The 16,232-nt window shown below is 37.6% G+C and overlaps 1 protein-coding gene across 5 annotated transcripts in view; it reads right to left on the reverse strand.

Moving 5' to 3' along the window:
- Positions 1-14,169, reverse strand: part of SASH1 (SAM and SH3 domain containing 1) — a 1,153,074-nt gene extending 1,138,905 nt beyond the window's left edge. For all 5 annotated transcript variants that reach the window (XM_089668633.1, XM_089668628.1, XM_089668631.1 and 2 more), the window contains exon 1: positions 12,825-14,169. In XM_089668633.1, coding sequence (XP_089524759.1) covers positions 12,825-13,289 — 465 coding nt within the window. In that variant the 5' untranslated portion in view covers positions 13,290-14,169. The remainder of the gene's footprint in view (positions 1-12,824) is intronic.
- Between the last annotated feature and the right edge of the window lie 2,063 nt (positions 14,170-16,232).

Genomic DNA, 16,232 nt, shown 5'->3' on the forward strand with positions numbered 1-16,232 from the left:
TCTACTGTCGGCATAGACATGAGATCATTGTCTGATCCTTCTGAAATCAACTTGATCTGGCAATGATTATCTCCTGTCCATAGTAAGCAATAATATTCTAGGGATAAACATGCTCATCATCTGTCCAGCATTGTCCATAGTAAGCATGATTCTGTTTTCAAGGCTTTCTTGTAATTGATAAATCATAATTAAAATCAATATAACAGAAAATTTGGCATATACATATTCTTCCACCCAGCATCAGATTCTGACAGATATTCAAGATTCAACAACACTCTGCCCTTAATTTTTTTCTCCTAAGTGAATGCCTGGTAACAATTTACTAAAAGCTTTATGTATATTCGAATATTCTGTGTGTTCACCCCAAAAGCTTTTAGAATATACTTTATCTGTCAAAAATGTATTCTAATTATTTAGCAAAATTTACAATCTGTGCCTCATGAATGTAAATGTTAGCATTCAATGACTTAACTCCCTAGCAGCATTAGATAGAATTAGACCAAGCTTTTAAATCAATCCTAGGTGAGTGATAAGATGCACTTAGCATCGCTTTCATCGTATTATGAAGAATATGACAGTAAAATATTTCTATGAAGCCAGCTTACATGTATAGTATATATAAAAACATATAATGAATGTCAGGGCTATGCTTAATGGAGTTATGGAGATATACATGGAAATTACGTACACAATTGTGTATACATGTTGAAATACTATTTGATACTTAGAATACTAAAATGTGGAATAGCTATACTAGTCTGGTTGTTGAGAGATTGCTGACAAAAAATGATTACAAATATATATTAGAATATAAATACATATATTTTTATTGGATAAAAAGTATCTCACTACTAGTAGCACTAAAAGGTTCTCTATGTTAAACTACAACTAGCACTGCTTGAAACATCGTCATGCTGAAAAAGAACTATTTAACTCCCAATTGTTTTCTTGGGGGCCCTAAACTCTGATTTCACTAGCAAGCCTGCTACAAGCCCAACTTCAGTGAAAACTTAAAAAATTGAGTGTGGAAAGAAAGAACCTTTGTCAACTTTTATTGCTGTATATGGCTGTCACTGACACTGCCTGTCAATTGAATACATATCAGACAGAAGAGAAAGTGAGGGAGAAAAGTTCCAAAGAGGGACATGGGCAGAAATAAAAACAATTTTTGTAGCATGAGGAAGGTTTAGAATCTTTGCCCAGACTTTACTGAAGTCTGAGTCTGGATAAGGGAGATTTCCCCTTGCTCCCTATCCGGGTGATGAGTGTCAGGCAAAACAAGGTTTGAGGGGAAATATTCATAAGCCAATGCGATTCAGAGACTATAAGGTTCTCACCTTACTCGCTAACCTAAGTGTAACATTGCTTTGCAAAGTGAACATGCTCTACTCCAGTAAATAATTCTAACCATGTTCTATATTTCTAGAGTTACACAAAATAAATACAATTCGAGGAAAACTGGAATATTATTTAGGAGCTTTTATCTCAGTAATTAGTAATGTGAATAGTCTTCTTTTTTGTTCTATTGATTGACAGTATCTCAACTGCGTATATAAAAAGATGTGGTTAAAACTATACCATTATGTAAAACACTGCCAGTTTATTCTGCTTATGTATAAATAGTGCTTTATTTTATATAATGTATAAATAATTGTCTACAGGTGACAGGAATGCATATGAAAAATAAGAACTGATTGGCTCTGCAATCTGATGTTCCATTTATATGTAAATGAAGAACACAAGAGCTACAGCACACTGTCATTTGATAAAGGTAATGAATGGAGCTAGAGTCTATCTGGATAAGGTGTGATGTTATCAAAATGAATGGAGATTGGGATGAAATTCCACAAATAGATCAATCAAAAAAGCTTGCAACTAGCATTTTATATAACTTTGCTTGAATAGCTTCAGTACTACAATCCCATAGTTCCAGAATAATTTAGATAGCTAATAAAAAAAAATACAAAATGTACATTGGACTGTATTTATTTATTTCAGGTACTTATATAGCGCCGTCAATTTACACAGTGCTTTACATATATATATATTGTACATGCACATCAGTCCCTAAACCTCAAGGGGTGTACAATCTAAGATCCCTAACTCACATTCATACATATACTAGGGCCAATTTAGACAGGAGCCAATTAACCTACCTGCATGTCTCTGGAGTGTGGGAGGAAACCGGGGTACCCAGAGAAAACCCACGCAGGCACAGGGCGAACATGCAAACTCCAGGTAGGTGGTGCCGTGGCTGGGATTTGAACCAATGACCCTAGTACTGCCAGGCGGACATGCTAACCACTAAGCCACTGTGCCACTGTATACATGTTTCTTTTTTTTTTGCTTAAAATGGCAAGCAATGATTCTGGGCTTATTTAGTAAAGCAGTAAAAAAAAAAAGCACCAAGCATGAGTTATGCTGACCAACCAATCAGACTTCATTTTCCATTGGCTTATATCAAATACAGTGCTTAAACATTCTAAACTAAATAAAGTTCAAAAGTGATTCAAAATGCTCATAAGTGAAATATTGAATGATGAAATCAAAGCAGAACAGTCCCCAAATGCCGTGATAAGATAGGAAGACTTCCGAAGACAGCCAATGTGACACCAACCACTTGCATGCAAGGCTTACCAGAAAGTGTGTGACCCCCTATTAAGAGTGGTCAATCACGCTTTTTTAAAAAGACCTCCAGGGCAATGGACAGAGGGAATCTTCCTCTGTACACCCAACGAAGAGAGATTGGTAACCCTCCCAAGCCAATCCCTATGTGTGGTGACTCCAACCACTCCAAGCAAGTTGAATAAGACCACAGCTTGTGGCGCTAAACTCTTTGCTGCAGTGCTTTTCCTGCCCTGATTCCTTTCACATGCGTGGTTTGACTGTGCTCACCTCATAGGATCGGCTTGGGAGGATTACCAATCTCTCTTCTTTGGGTGTCCAGAGGAAGATTCCCTCCATCCATTTCCCTGGAGGTCTTTTTAAAAAAATGTGATTGACCACTCTTAATAGGCGGTCACACACGTTCTGGTAAGCCTTGCATGCAAGTGGTTGGTGTCACATTGGCTACCTTCAGAAGTCTTCCTATCTCATCACGACATTTGGGGACTGTTCTGCTTTGATTTCATCATTCGATATTTCACTTATGAACATTTTGAATCACTTTTGAACTTTATTTTGTTTAGAATGTTTAAGCCCTGCACTTTATTTGTACACTATTGAGTAGGTGTCTGGTATCAAGGTATGGTGTCCAGCTGCTATTTATTGATGTTTTATCTTCTAGCGCAGATTTTTTAGTTATATTTTTGTATCAAATACAACTGGGTTTGCTCAGGTTTCAACATATTACTAGTCTTTGGCTTATGAGCTTACAGATGTCCAGATTCCAGGTCTAATACAAGATGCGCAATTCACAATTAGGATCTTTAATTTCAGTCTTGTTACTGTTGTTACTTTTTTTTTTTAAACAATGATCAATTAGAAGAAAATGTACTGCACCAAATATAACAGCTCGGCAGCCTCCATTCTGTTAACAGGAAACACTCTTGAAAGCAGAACTGTGGTCACTTTACAAATGGTAATCTGCTAGCAATTATTAATTGCAGGTATTTAGATGTCCCTGTATGTGCTTTTAAATATAGTATCTCCCAGAGCACTCTAAATGCCCCAAGAACTGCACTCTACTTTTTAAAACAGTAGCTTAAGCTCTTAATTCAAAGTTCTGGACTACTCCTTTCACCTCCTGCATCTCACTGTTGGCCCTTCAATGTAATGCATGGCCAGACTGATGTAGGAGGGTAGAGTCAAAGCTAAAGTGATTATTTACAGAATTAATACCTTAGACTGAAAACTGGTTTCAGAGAAGTGAATCCATGAAAGGTTCAAATGCACTGCCCCAGAACTATTCAGGAATAGTTGCCTTCCTCAGATTCTTCCCACAAAAGCAAATTTTATTTGATGTGAACATTTGAAAGCACAAAGAAACACCACATTTTTGCTTCACCATGTACTGGCTGTGTTGAATAGTTAGTCCCACGTGGCATCATGTGGAGATAAGTGGGTCTATTAAAGCAATCACAGCAATCGGTGAGAAATTTCTTTTTCATTATGATCAATACAACTGTTCACAATTTAAAATCAATAAGGTGTCTAATTATTTAGGATCATTCTTTTTTATATACTGTTCACCCTTCCATGTCCGTATTGCTTTCTGTATTCAGACTACAGTTCTGTTTGTGTTTGAACATGTTAGGCATCATAATGTACTCTTTAGTGTGATTTCATATTAATATTTCAGCAAAAGATAACTTATTTACTGCATTTTGGGTGAAGGGTGATAATGAAAGCCTGACTGCAAATATATACCTGTTTTTGCAACATTTTGTTCCATTGGATGTTCAGGCATTCCCATTTTTAGTTTTGGCCAGGAAAGAGTGAACATAAACTTGAAGGCTTAAAAGATTACTATAATGAAAAAAATGCAACTGTTAATATCTATATGTGGGCAATCCATATGATACTTTTGGTATAATCATTCCCTATTAATGGCACTCAACTTAGTTTTGCTTTATCTCTGTTTTTACATGTCGATGAAGCTGACTAGCAAGTGCTTATCTATCACTAACGTATTTTAACTTTATTGAATATAAAAAAAAATGTTCATGCACATACTTTGGGGAGCACATGCACTCTTGAAGTGTACCCCTTCGATTCCACTTTAGGTTAGATCCTGCCCTGGTTTTATTCAAAAAGATGACCTTTAAACAGGTGCATGTGTTAGGGACCACAATGAAAAATGCATTACCATGCAGGCTAGTGTATGTGTGAGGTCCGGCAGGGGGTGGTGCAATGCTCATTTCAGCACATCATACTGTTTACCGTTTTCATTTTTTTAACTTTATTTGAAGTGTTACATTGTGGCACTTCATGAACCTCTCTGCAGAGCAGTATAGTGCAAGGTGATGCAGTGCAGTTACATGTGGTGCCATCAAGTACACTGTGGAAAAATGTAGCTTGTTTGTATTTTTCTCCACCATGCTGCACTGTACATCATACAAACATTGTGGTGTAAAAGGGCACATAGAAAACAACTATATACTATGTCTCCTGCAGAAAAATGCAGGTCACATCATAGATTGTGAACATACCATTAGTGATAAGTGCTTAGGAAACTCATCCCTTCTCTGTGCTAATTGAGCGTCCTTATGCACACTAAATACTTTGAGTCCTGCTTGCATGAAGGGCTTTGAGCAGGAAATACACCTGACATTGCCAGGTCAGCCTTAAGTGCTCTTAATAGGGTTCATTACTGTTTTTCATTACCTCCTTTCTTCCTGATCTGTGTTTGATTAGCTGTGTGGAGAGCACAGGTTTGAAGGACTCCCAATTTCTCCATAAAGAGAACCTGCCACCTGCCCATGCTATCTCATAGGGGGGCTTGTTAGCCCCCCTGTGAAAGCAATACAGTTAAATAATGAAAAAAAAAAACACACAAAACTGTAAAAAAGACGATAGAAAATAAATATAATAATATTTTATTTATTTTTAAAGCACCCGTTACCCTGTACACACCCCTATTCAAATGTGCAGTGTGGGATAAGCACATTAAGGAAACATAAATGTCACCACACATGTGATGTATTGCTGCAGATGTTGGAGTAATAGCAATAACTTATGGATAATTCTATCCATAACCATGGGTTGCAGGAAAGAAAATCACTTGATTTCCCTATCAACACAGTCAGTGTTGATGGGGGAATCCCTCTTTTGGAGGTATTGTGTTCTCCCCGCGGGAGGGGTGCAGACGTGAGCTGGGAAAACACACCGATTATTAAGTGTTCTTGCATGGCAAGACCACTCTTACTGTTACCTCACATATATATTCTTCTTATTATAGCCAAATTTACCACCCTAACTCCTCCCACAGTTTTTACACTACATAGACAGTAATATACCACAACGTGCGGATTGTTCCCGATTGGTGTGCTATTACTTTGTGGAACGTTTCACCGAATGGTTCATGAAATATCGTCGTTTTTGTGGTGAAATTGGTCCCATAGGAATGAATGGTGGAATGTTCAAAACTAGAGTGGGAGCTGACAAAAGCTAGAGTGTGAGCTGAAAAATAAGGACATGATTTCTAAACTGCCATCACTCCCTCATTTTCAAGCCCACCTACACAAATCTTATATCAAAACGTTCAGCTATCCCTGCTGCCACAAAAAATGTCTACGGCTAAGCCATAGTCCTAATAGTTTTCACAACATGACCATTTGTTTGCAACTCACGTCGCCCATTGATATTCATTGAAACTCCACTCTAGCCACAACAAATTTGAAGGGCAATATCTAGACTGCGACTGTGCACTCATTTTTAATATTTCAGAGACATACTATGCAACAAAATTTAGGTCTGGGTCTTGTGATTCTCACAATATAAAGCTCTTCAGTGTAGGATTTATAATTTTTAAACTACAACCGTTTGAAGATGGCAACCGCCAGTGAAGTAAGCAAGTTGGAGCAGTTTGTTTTTAACTGCTCTTCTCTGCCCTTGCTGTAGAGTGAGTTGCCATATGAACCCAGGTGTGTAAGCAGGCAGCAGAGTGACAAAAGCTAGAGTGTGAGCTGAAAAATCAGGACATGATTTCTAAACTGCCATCACTAACTCATTTTCATCCCACCTACACAAATCTTATATCAAAACATTCAGCTATCCCTGCTGCCACTAAAAATGTCCACGGCTAAGCCATAGTCCTGATAGTTTTCACAATATGATCATTTGTTTGCAACTCATGCCGCCCATTGACCTTTTCACAGTTACTCCAGCCACTCCAACTACACAACAGTTACTCCAGCCACTCCACCCAGTTACTCCGCCCACTCCAGTTGTAGACTACTGGTGGAGGCAAGAACACTTCACACAATTTCCCCAGAAATTGTAGCTTTTCTAGTTGCTAATAGCTATGGCCACTGGCAACAAATACATGAAAAATCCAACAGGCTGGTTTAACTGAAGTGGTACAACAATCAGCTTGTCCATAGATGGTTCGAATCTCGGCCAGCTGAGATATGAACCATCTATGACCGGCTTTAAACAACTTCCAATTCACTATGGCTGCTCTATGACCCCACCCACCCCACCTTTTACTCTGATGGATTGACTTAACCAAAAGCCTTCTTCTCTATATTTAGACGCCAATCTATGGATATTGTATATGGATAATGTGTTTTCATGACTGTGCAAAGGAAGAAAATTATATTTTTAGTTTACCTGTGATGTTACAAGCTTACAAGCTACACTGTAAACTTCTTCTGTTGTGTCCTGGAAAAAAACTACGTTTAACTAAATGTAGACTGTACAATAAAAGTTGGAATTACAGTGTTTTCAGTCTTCGACAAAACTGAATTTCTTAAACATGAATGAAGGGGAATGGATGCTGGAAAGTCTTGGAACCCTACTTATGTTATCATACCCTTCTATGCAATAACATCTGGTACATTTTTGTTATGTAGAGACTTACTATAGCCACAGTTGTTGCCAGAACAATTTTATTAATACTGGTAGCAAGGAGAAATCCCAATAATCCAGATATATCACATCTGACTATGGGCAGCTACTTTTATCCCTCCCATATTACCGCCCATGTTTTTTTCTAACCTACAATACACAAGTTGTGCAATACCTGTAGTTTTGTGGCTGTTTATGAATTTTCCCTGTCTGTTTCTTCATACTGACTGCCACTAGCATTACAGTGCAGGACAGACAAAAATCAGACATAGAATTAACATGATTGCAGATGCAGCCTGATGATGGTCATATCACTTACAACATGATCACAAGACGATTTCTACTGCTGTCCCCCTGAGTCCAATTTGCTTTGGGTGCTAATGGCCAGATATACATTGCACAATCTGACAAATATCAGGTTACCTGACAATTAGATAATTTCTCTAGATCTGCTGGTTTGTGAATGACAATAAATGAGTTGGTATCAAATCATATATGGTCAATTCCACTAAAGAAATCATGATCATCGTCATCATTTGTAGTTCACTTAACTTTATACATGATGAGGAGAAGACATCCTATGCATGTTAGTTTAGGCATCTCTTTGTTTATTCAGAATGATTAGTGTTTTCTGGTAGCTACCAAGGTTTTTCAAAGTCATCTGGGAGTTATAACCCCCCTAACATTTTCTGGATTTGACACCAATGGACATACCAGGTAAAGGTTTTGAGGGAGCCCCTCAGGGGACATCCATATATAAAATGTGAATATCAAATGCCACTTTTGGATTCAAAGGGATCTCAGCTCTACTTAAAAGTTTTCCTTTACCCATCATTCTCTTCACCCTTTTATGGACATAAAGACCAAAGACCCTGCAGAAAGATGTTATTTTCATAGCTTGCATCAATTATATTCTTTTAAATTTTATCCAAACCCTAGATACATAGATAAGCATACATTATGATAAGTACACAGTAAACATTTTAAAAAATTATCTTAAATTTCTCTTCGTTCCATTAAATGGTTCAAACTTTGCTGATTTTCATTCCTGCCACTTGAAATGCAATTGCAAACTAATGAAGGGTGTGCTAGATTTCTCAGCCACAAGAGACAGAAGAATGATGTAATATGTTGCTACCTCCGGTTACCTCTACTAAACATCATTTCTTCAGAGACTATGCCATAATAATGTACACATGCAAACTAGAATTGAGACATTATACGTGATGGAAGCCAACTGTCACCTTGAGCAGTTTAACCTTAATGCCAAGAATGCAGACACAACGTTCACTACTTTTGTATGCAGAGTACCCATAACACATTTTAGGGTGCATGATCATATTTTTTTTTCTCCAAAAAAGCACATGTAAACTGTACTGGCATATTACCATGCCTCTTCTGGTAACTGTAAGGTAAAGAGCTGATTTCACTGTACCACAAAAATTAATAAACTCAAGACACCAATTATTGATTTTTCAGTATATGCTTCAGAATATTACTATATGCCTAAAACAGCAGTTTTTCTTTGCCTTAAAAAAATCAACAGTATGTTGCATCACCATCCTGACCAAAAAAAGTTAAAATCACACAATCTAGGCTTCTGCCAAAACTGTTTTTACAATGTGTGCGTATGTTTTGGGCCCATAGCACTGAAAGATCCACAGTGCTGAAATGAAGGTTAAGAGTTGAGCGTTATTTGCAAAGCTCTGGAGCATATTTTAAATGCTTTATACATAAGCACATAAAATAAATGTATAACCAAATGAATATGACATATATGACATATATTCAAAAGGTCATCAGGAAAATAATTATGGAATGTAGTCTTTTTTAATGTATAGGTATCACTGTTTATTCTAACTGTTCATATTATGCATGGAGAGGCCTAGAAATAGTGACATGAAATTATAGAAGGTTTTACTATATCCTACAATATAATTCCATAAATGTGACTTCTGAAGCGTATAAATACAACCAGCACAAACAGATGATGAGACTGTGTAATCTGTGAAATCCATGCCAGATCATGATTTTAGGTCTTAAGGACATTTCTCATGATTTTGTGACTCACTTACTGTATGTGAAATCATGGAATTCATTGAAATTTCCCTTATTTCATTATTGTCTCTTCTCCTGTAGTTAATTCAGCTGTGACAACCTTCAGGAATATAAGTATTCATGACTAGGTTAAACAGAAGGCTCATCTGCGTCCTCATCAGATCAGTGAGTTTGAGTACCAGGGGAAAGTTCAGTTTTATGAATGTCACAGGAAGGGGTCCTGCTGTCTCAGTACTAACCAATGAGATGCAAGCCATGGATGCTAATCACCCCCTTCTGTGTGTGTACACAGCACATTTCTTACAACACTTTACCATCCAAACTAAGCCTGCTGAAACTATTCCTGGAATGTGAGGAAACAGAGTATGCTGTGGATCAGGGCAGCTATTTTCTGATGCTAAATTAACACCTTACTCATTTAACTCCTGTGACTCACGGTCATTTGAATAAAATATCATTGAAACAATCAGTGTTTTCCAGTTACTTCAAGGAAGGGCTGTTCTACTCCTTGCAAACCATGGTAGTATTGCTAAAGTTGCAAGAATCAACTGTGTATGTAATTTGTTAATCTATGTCTATGGTGACCATATATTGGCAGACCTTTCACTAAGAGCAATGGGCAGTAAGAGATTTGCTGTTCTCTGTGGCGTGTAATGCAACCACGTGGTAAACGGGACAGCTTCCTCTTGTATGAAGGAGAAGGAACACTTACAAATCAACTTCAAAGACTCTTCTTAAGATGTTGTAAAATGTCTGTATGCAAAAACAAATATATATGATTTTGAAAAGAAAGTACTTTTACTGGTGTCTTAGACCTTAAAAATGTCCAAGCTTTCTCATGGTTGCAAATAGCAGTCTATATATGACTACCCTAAGGCAGCTCTCACAAAATCTATTAAGATGATTGGTTGGAAAAACCATATAAATGCCATTACATTAAGCTAAGGAAGGATATCCCACACCTGCTACAGCTATGTACTTGACATTTTTATGCCTGGACACAAAGTATATTTTATTGCTTTATGCATTTGAAACTACTAATGATAACAAGTTCAGTCATTTGTTCTGACATACATCGATTGAATATCAAGATAATGTCTAAAATCAAAAGGAATCCATCTTTATTCTCATCATGGATTGTTATTGAGCAAAAATAGATTAATATAATGTACATCTTTTCTGTACCCAATATTGTGTATATGCACCCATTTCCATTTATATCCAACAGGTCAGTTCCATTTGGGTGTACAGTTATCGAAAATGCAACTGCATTGTGCAGAGTCACATTTTCATTATGCACAATGAGTTTGATTTACTGGAGGAGTTCATTTTTAATTAGCTCTGTAAAGCTTGATTCATTGAGTAATCCAATCATGTGCAAAGGAAATTTCTCTTTTCATTCTTGTGTTCATTCGTAAAGGTGAGCATAGGTCGACTTGGCTGTGTAGCATGTAACTCTCCCCCAGGGTCTAATGTTCATGGTTGGCTCTTTCTTGATACAGGCGTAGTCTATAATTATTAAAATAAGAGGGTTTTTTTTTGAAGGGGTGGAGGCAAGGGAGATTTTAGGGTTAGCACTGTCATCCAAGTAGAGAAAGTATGTAGAGTTCTTGCTTCACAGTGACTACAGCCTAAACCACCACTAATTAATTTTCAGCAGAGACAACCTGGTTGTACTTGTATTTCACAAGCTTGTATGTGAACTTATTCATGCTAAGTGCCCCAAAATCGGGAGAGAACAGGTCCACACTGTGATGTGCCTTATGATCCATCAAAGTGAAGATGAACCCCTACTGAGACCTAGAACAGACCTTGGCAGATGCTACTAAGTAACACATTTGCTTAGAATCTGCATGCAAAATTATACTGTAGACTTAACACAATAAAATTTACATTATCTTTTTTATCTTTTTACTCATCTATCTCCTTTTTGCATTTTTTTTCTATTTTTCATTGTGACAACACTCTTTACAAAAAAAATGCAACTCTCGATAGTAAATGAATGTTATGAGGCAAATTAGACTAATTGTCATCAGACCACAAAGCTTGTGCTGAAATGACCTGCTGCACAACGAGCAAGTAACCAGGCATATCTAGTGCTCATGGGAGAGATAGACAGACAGTTCACTGTACTTAACCATGATGTGAAAGATGAACGGAGTCTGCACACAGCGAAAGGCTCTGAATGACAACATTGCAAACTTAAGCTGTGCGATTCAGGAAACGTTTCATGTAAGCAATTTCCCCTATGGTAATGAAAAGAAAGATATGGCTGGGATGGCAATCCTTATTATAGTTTGAGATAACCGCATCAGTATAAAGACTAAATGTTGCATGAACATGCAGAACCTATTCTGCTTCACAATGTTAATTCATAATCCACACTTGTCAATATATTCCCTAATAAAACTCATAGTATATACTGCCTAAACCTATCAAACTGAATGAAATCCTATATAGTTCCGCAGAGATTTAGAATGTCTAAGCAGTATAAATAGCAGCCCTAAACAACCTGTTCAATTTCACCTTTTCGGTTTAAAGCACTTAAAACGGCTGACTGGTTGTTATGGGTTACTGCATTTTGCACAGTACTCTGTGATTTACGAGATGTCAACAGCAAATATATTATAAAACATATAACAAATAACATCTTCAGAAGAACATAAAACATACTTTGAAAGTGCTCTCCTCAGTGACAACTGGAAACCAGTATCCACACTTATCTACAAATACTAATCAGAAGTCAGGTAACATCATATTTATGCAAAGCTATTGTTAACTGAAACATGTTTGACCCATGGTAGCTAAATCATATTTATGTCCAGATTCATTAACTGGGAACAATGTGGTGTAGACACCCCTAAGGGGACCTTAGTACAAACCAACACACGGACATATCCACACCTGTTTTCACAAAGGTCTGCATTTGTACCTGCCTTTATGTGTTTACAGCACACATGCTCTCAATAAAGAATTGCACATTTATAACAGCAGCTATGCTACTGTCACCATGTGGCTAATGCCATGCATATGCACACTACTGCATACATTTATCAACATAAAAGTAGTTCCAACATGAGTCTCAGTTATAGCACAGATGAGGTAGTCCTTTTAATAATAGAATAGGTTGAATAGTTTTTTTTTATACAGATATACACCTTAAAATGTTCACATATTATTTAAGAGAGTTAACTTGATGAAAAGTGATGAATTCCGCATGTTACCTCTAGTGGTGGTATTTTTGTGTAATGTCTTACCTTTTTGGAGAAAGGTGGCTTGCTGAGGTTGACACCATCCCGAATAAGTTTATCCCTTATCATAATCTTTAGCTTCAGTTTAGGATAAGTTACCAAGTTTTTACTTAATTGGCCAGTTTTATTACTCCTTGGTACAGGTTTGTGACCCTGGGCTTCCCTCCAAGCTTTGGTTTCATACTGCTCCACCATGTGGCTGGAGTAGATATCTGGAGTTGGAGAGTCTACCTGGGGTTCCAAAGTGAAATATAATCCACTTGCAGCTTCTTTCTCTTCTTCCTTCAACCTGTGCACTGCGTCATGGATCTTCTTTCGATGCTGCTGGACCATCACGCCGATGGCATCCAGATCTGGGTCCCCAATCTGTTTACACACCTCCAAGTCATCGTATCCATTATCCACAAATGACTCTGCATACTGCGAAAGCTGCAATGCTTTTAGCCACTCATATACGATATTAGTACACATGGTAAATAACCTTAAAAAAAACCCAGTGGCAGAAAACAAAATGAGACCTTACTTCCAAAACATAAATGATAATCCAAAGTCAGACTTCAATTCCGTGGTGCACAGAAGAAGCAAAAATCAGCGACTTAGCATGTTTTGTCGACTTTCTACAAGTAAACAGTTCTAAAATACCTATGAGAGAAGGTGTAGCACAGGTACACAATGTTGCATGACATTCTGCAGGCAGAATAAAGCTTATCTGGGTCCTGGAAGTAAATATCCAATTTGTTCAATCCAGAGAACAGAAATTAGACTGATGATGTAGATGGGTCCTGTGTGCTCTTCTTCAATCAGATCAAGAGTAAACTGATTACACATCAGCTGTCTCCTGATTTTTACATCTCTGATAGAATTCAAAGCAGGCAACACCCTTTTGCCTTGTCATTTAATATTTTCCAAACTTGTTAGTTTTCAGCAGCACGCTGGTACTTTTTTTTTGTTTATATCCACATTGCGTCCAGGATTCAGCATTCCACTTCGATATTCCAGAGAGATCCAGCGAGGCTATGTCTCGCACTCTGTCGTTAACACTTTGCTTCTCTCCTCCCTCTCTGTCTTCATCTCCGCGTAGCTAGACGCACTTCTTGTTCCTCCACCAATAAATGCACTCAAAAAAAAAGTCAATATTTTTTCAGGTTTGCTGGCTGTTGGTGGTTCTCTGTCATCCTCCAGCCCCACCTTCTTTTATTTTTACAACCTAGTAAAATAGTTCTTTATCGTCCTCTGCTTGTTTCATTTCATAGCACCGGCTCTACATTGTTTTTTTTTTATTTATTGTTCCAGATCACATTTGCAGTCGCTTCGGAGAGAAGATTACAAGTGTGGTTCATCCAGCAGCCTCTGCTCTGTGTGTGTGTGTGAGTGAGTGTGTGGGGAGGGGACTTTGATTCAAGATTAATCTGCAAGGCAATACAGCAGGCAGTTTGGCTACAGACAGGCTCTTTCCATAAGGTTATTTGTGTCATTCACTCTTGTTTAAAGCATAACCACTCTTTTATCTCCCTTTTAATTTGTCCTCCATTCACAGCAAGAACGCTAATTATACTTTGCGTTTCTTATTCTGTGCTTGTCTCTCCCATACAAACAAGAAGCCCCGAGCCTTTTAGTGAAATATTCTAATCTGTCAGTTATTCTGAGCAGGGAAGGAAAGCTGGAATCTCAAGGATGTGGCTGCAGCAATAACCTGTTGTAGTATTGTTCTGACGCTGGCTGCTGCCTTATATAACACCAGCTGATGTCTACACAATCTAAATATCCCCATCCTGTAGAATGTCATCCATTACGGTGTTTACAAAACAAAAAAAAACATCAAAAACTAGGAATTACTGAGAATAAAACCTAGAAGCATTTTTCGCCTCATTTTTGGCATGTGTCTTTACTTAAAAATAATTCTTACTTATGCCCATGTTGACAGATTTAAAAAAACAAGCTATTCTTAAGGCTCCATGCACACTGGGCGTTTTAATAACGCTGGTAGCGTTAGCTGTGTAAAACAGTGTTAAGAAGTGTTTTTTAGCATTTTTTACACAAAAAAAAATTTTGCTAAAAAAAAAGCCGAAAGCCGCTGGTTTACCACATTTTGTCTGTGTTTACCGGTGTTAGGGCTCATGTACATGAGCAGCTTCTAAACTCGAGTTTAGGAGCTTTTGGTATTTTTGGTATTTTCTGTCACAGCTCCTAGACTCAACTCCACAAAAGCCTATGTACACATAGGCTTTTAGCAGAGTTTAGGAGCTTTTGGCATTTTTGGTATTTTGTCATTTTTTGCCAAAGCTCCTAGACTCAACTCCACAAAAGCCTATATACACATAGGCTTTTAGCAGAGTTTAGGAGCTTTTGGCATTTTTGGTATTTTGTCATTTTTTGCCAAAGCTCCTAGACTCAACTCCACAAAAGCCTATATACACATAGGCTTTTAGCAGAGTTTAGGAGCTTTTGGCATTTTTGGTATTTTGGTATTTTTTGCCAAAGCTCCTAGACTCAACTCCAAAAAAGCCTATATACACATCAGCTTTTAGAACAGTTTAGGAGCTTTTGGCATTTTTGGTATTGTGTCATTTTTTTGCCAAAGCTCCTAGACTCAACTCCACAAAAGCCTACATACACATAGGCTTTTAGCAGAGTTTAGGAGTTTTTGGCATTTTTGGTATTTTGGTATTTTTTGCCAAAGCTCCTAGACTCAACTCCACAAAAGCCTATGTACACATAGGTTTTTAGCAGCGTTTAGGAGCTTTTGGCATTTTTGGTATTTTGGTATTTTTTGCCAAAGCTCCTAGACTCAACTCCACAAAAGCCTATGTACACACAGGTTTTTAGCAGCGTTTAGGAGCTTTTGGCATTTTTGGTATTTTGGTATTTTTTGGCAAAGCTCCTAGACTCAACTCCACAAAAGCCTATGTACACATAGGTTTTTAGCAGCGTTTAGGAGCTTTTGGAATTTTTGGTATTTTGGTATTTTTTGCCAAAGCTCCTAGACTCAACTCCACAAAAGCCTATGTACACATAGGTTTTTAGCAGCGTTTAGGAGCTTTTGGCATTTTTGGTATTTTGGTATTTTTTGCCAAAGCTCCTAGACTCAACTCCACAAAAGCCTATGTACACACAGGTTTTTAGCAGCGTTTAGGAGCTTTTGGCATTTTTGGTATTTTGGTATTTTTTGGCAAAGCTCCTAGACTCAACTCCACAAAAGCCTATGTACACATAGGTTTTTAGCAGCGTTTAGGAGCTTTTGGAATTTTTGGTATTTTGGTATTTTTTGCCAAAGCTCCTAGACTCAACTCCACAAAAGCCTATGTACACATAGGTTTTTAGCAGCGTTTAGGAGCTTTTGGCATTTTTGGTATTTTGGTATTTTTTGCCAAAGCTCCTAGACTCAACTCCACAAAAGCCTATATACACATCGGC

Source organism: Staurois parvus, unplaced genomic scaffold (genome assembly GCF_062004578.1).
Source record: "Staurois parvus isolate SC_StPar_1 unplaced genomic scaffold, SC_StPar_1.0 ptg000059l, whole genome shotgun sequence".
NCBI lineage: Eukaryota > Metazoa > Chordata > Amphibia > Anura > Ranidae > Staurois > Staurois parvus.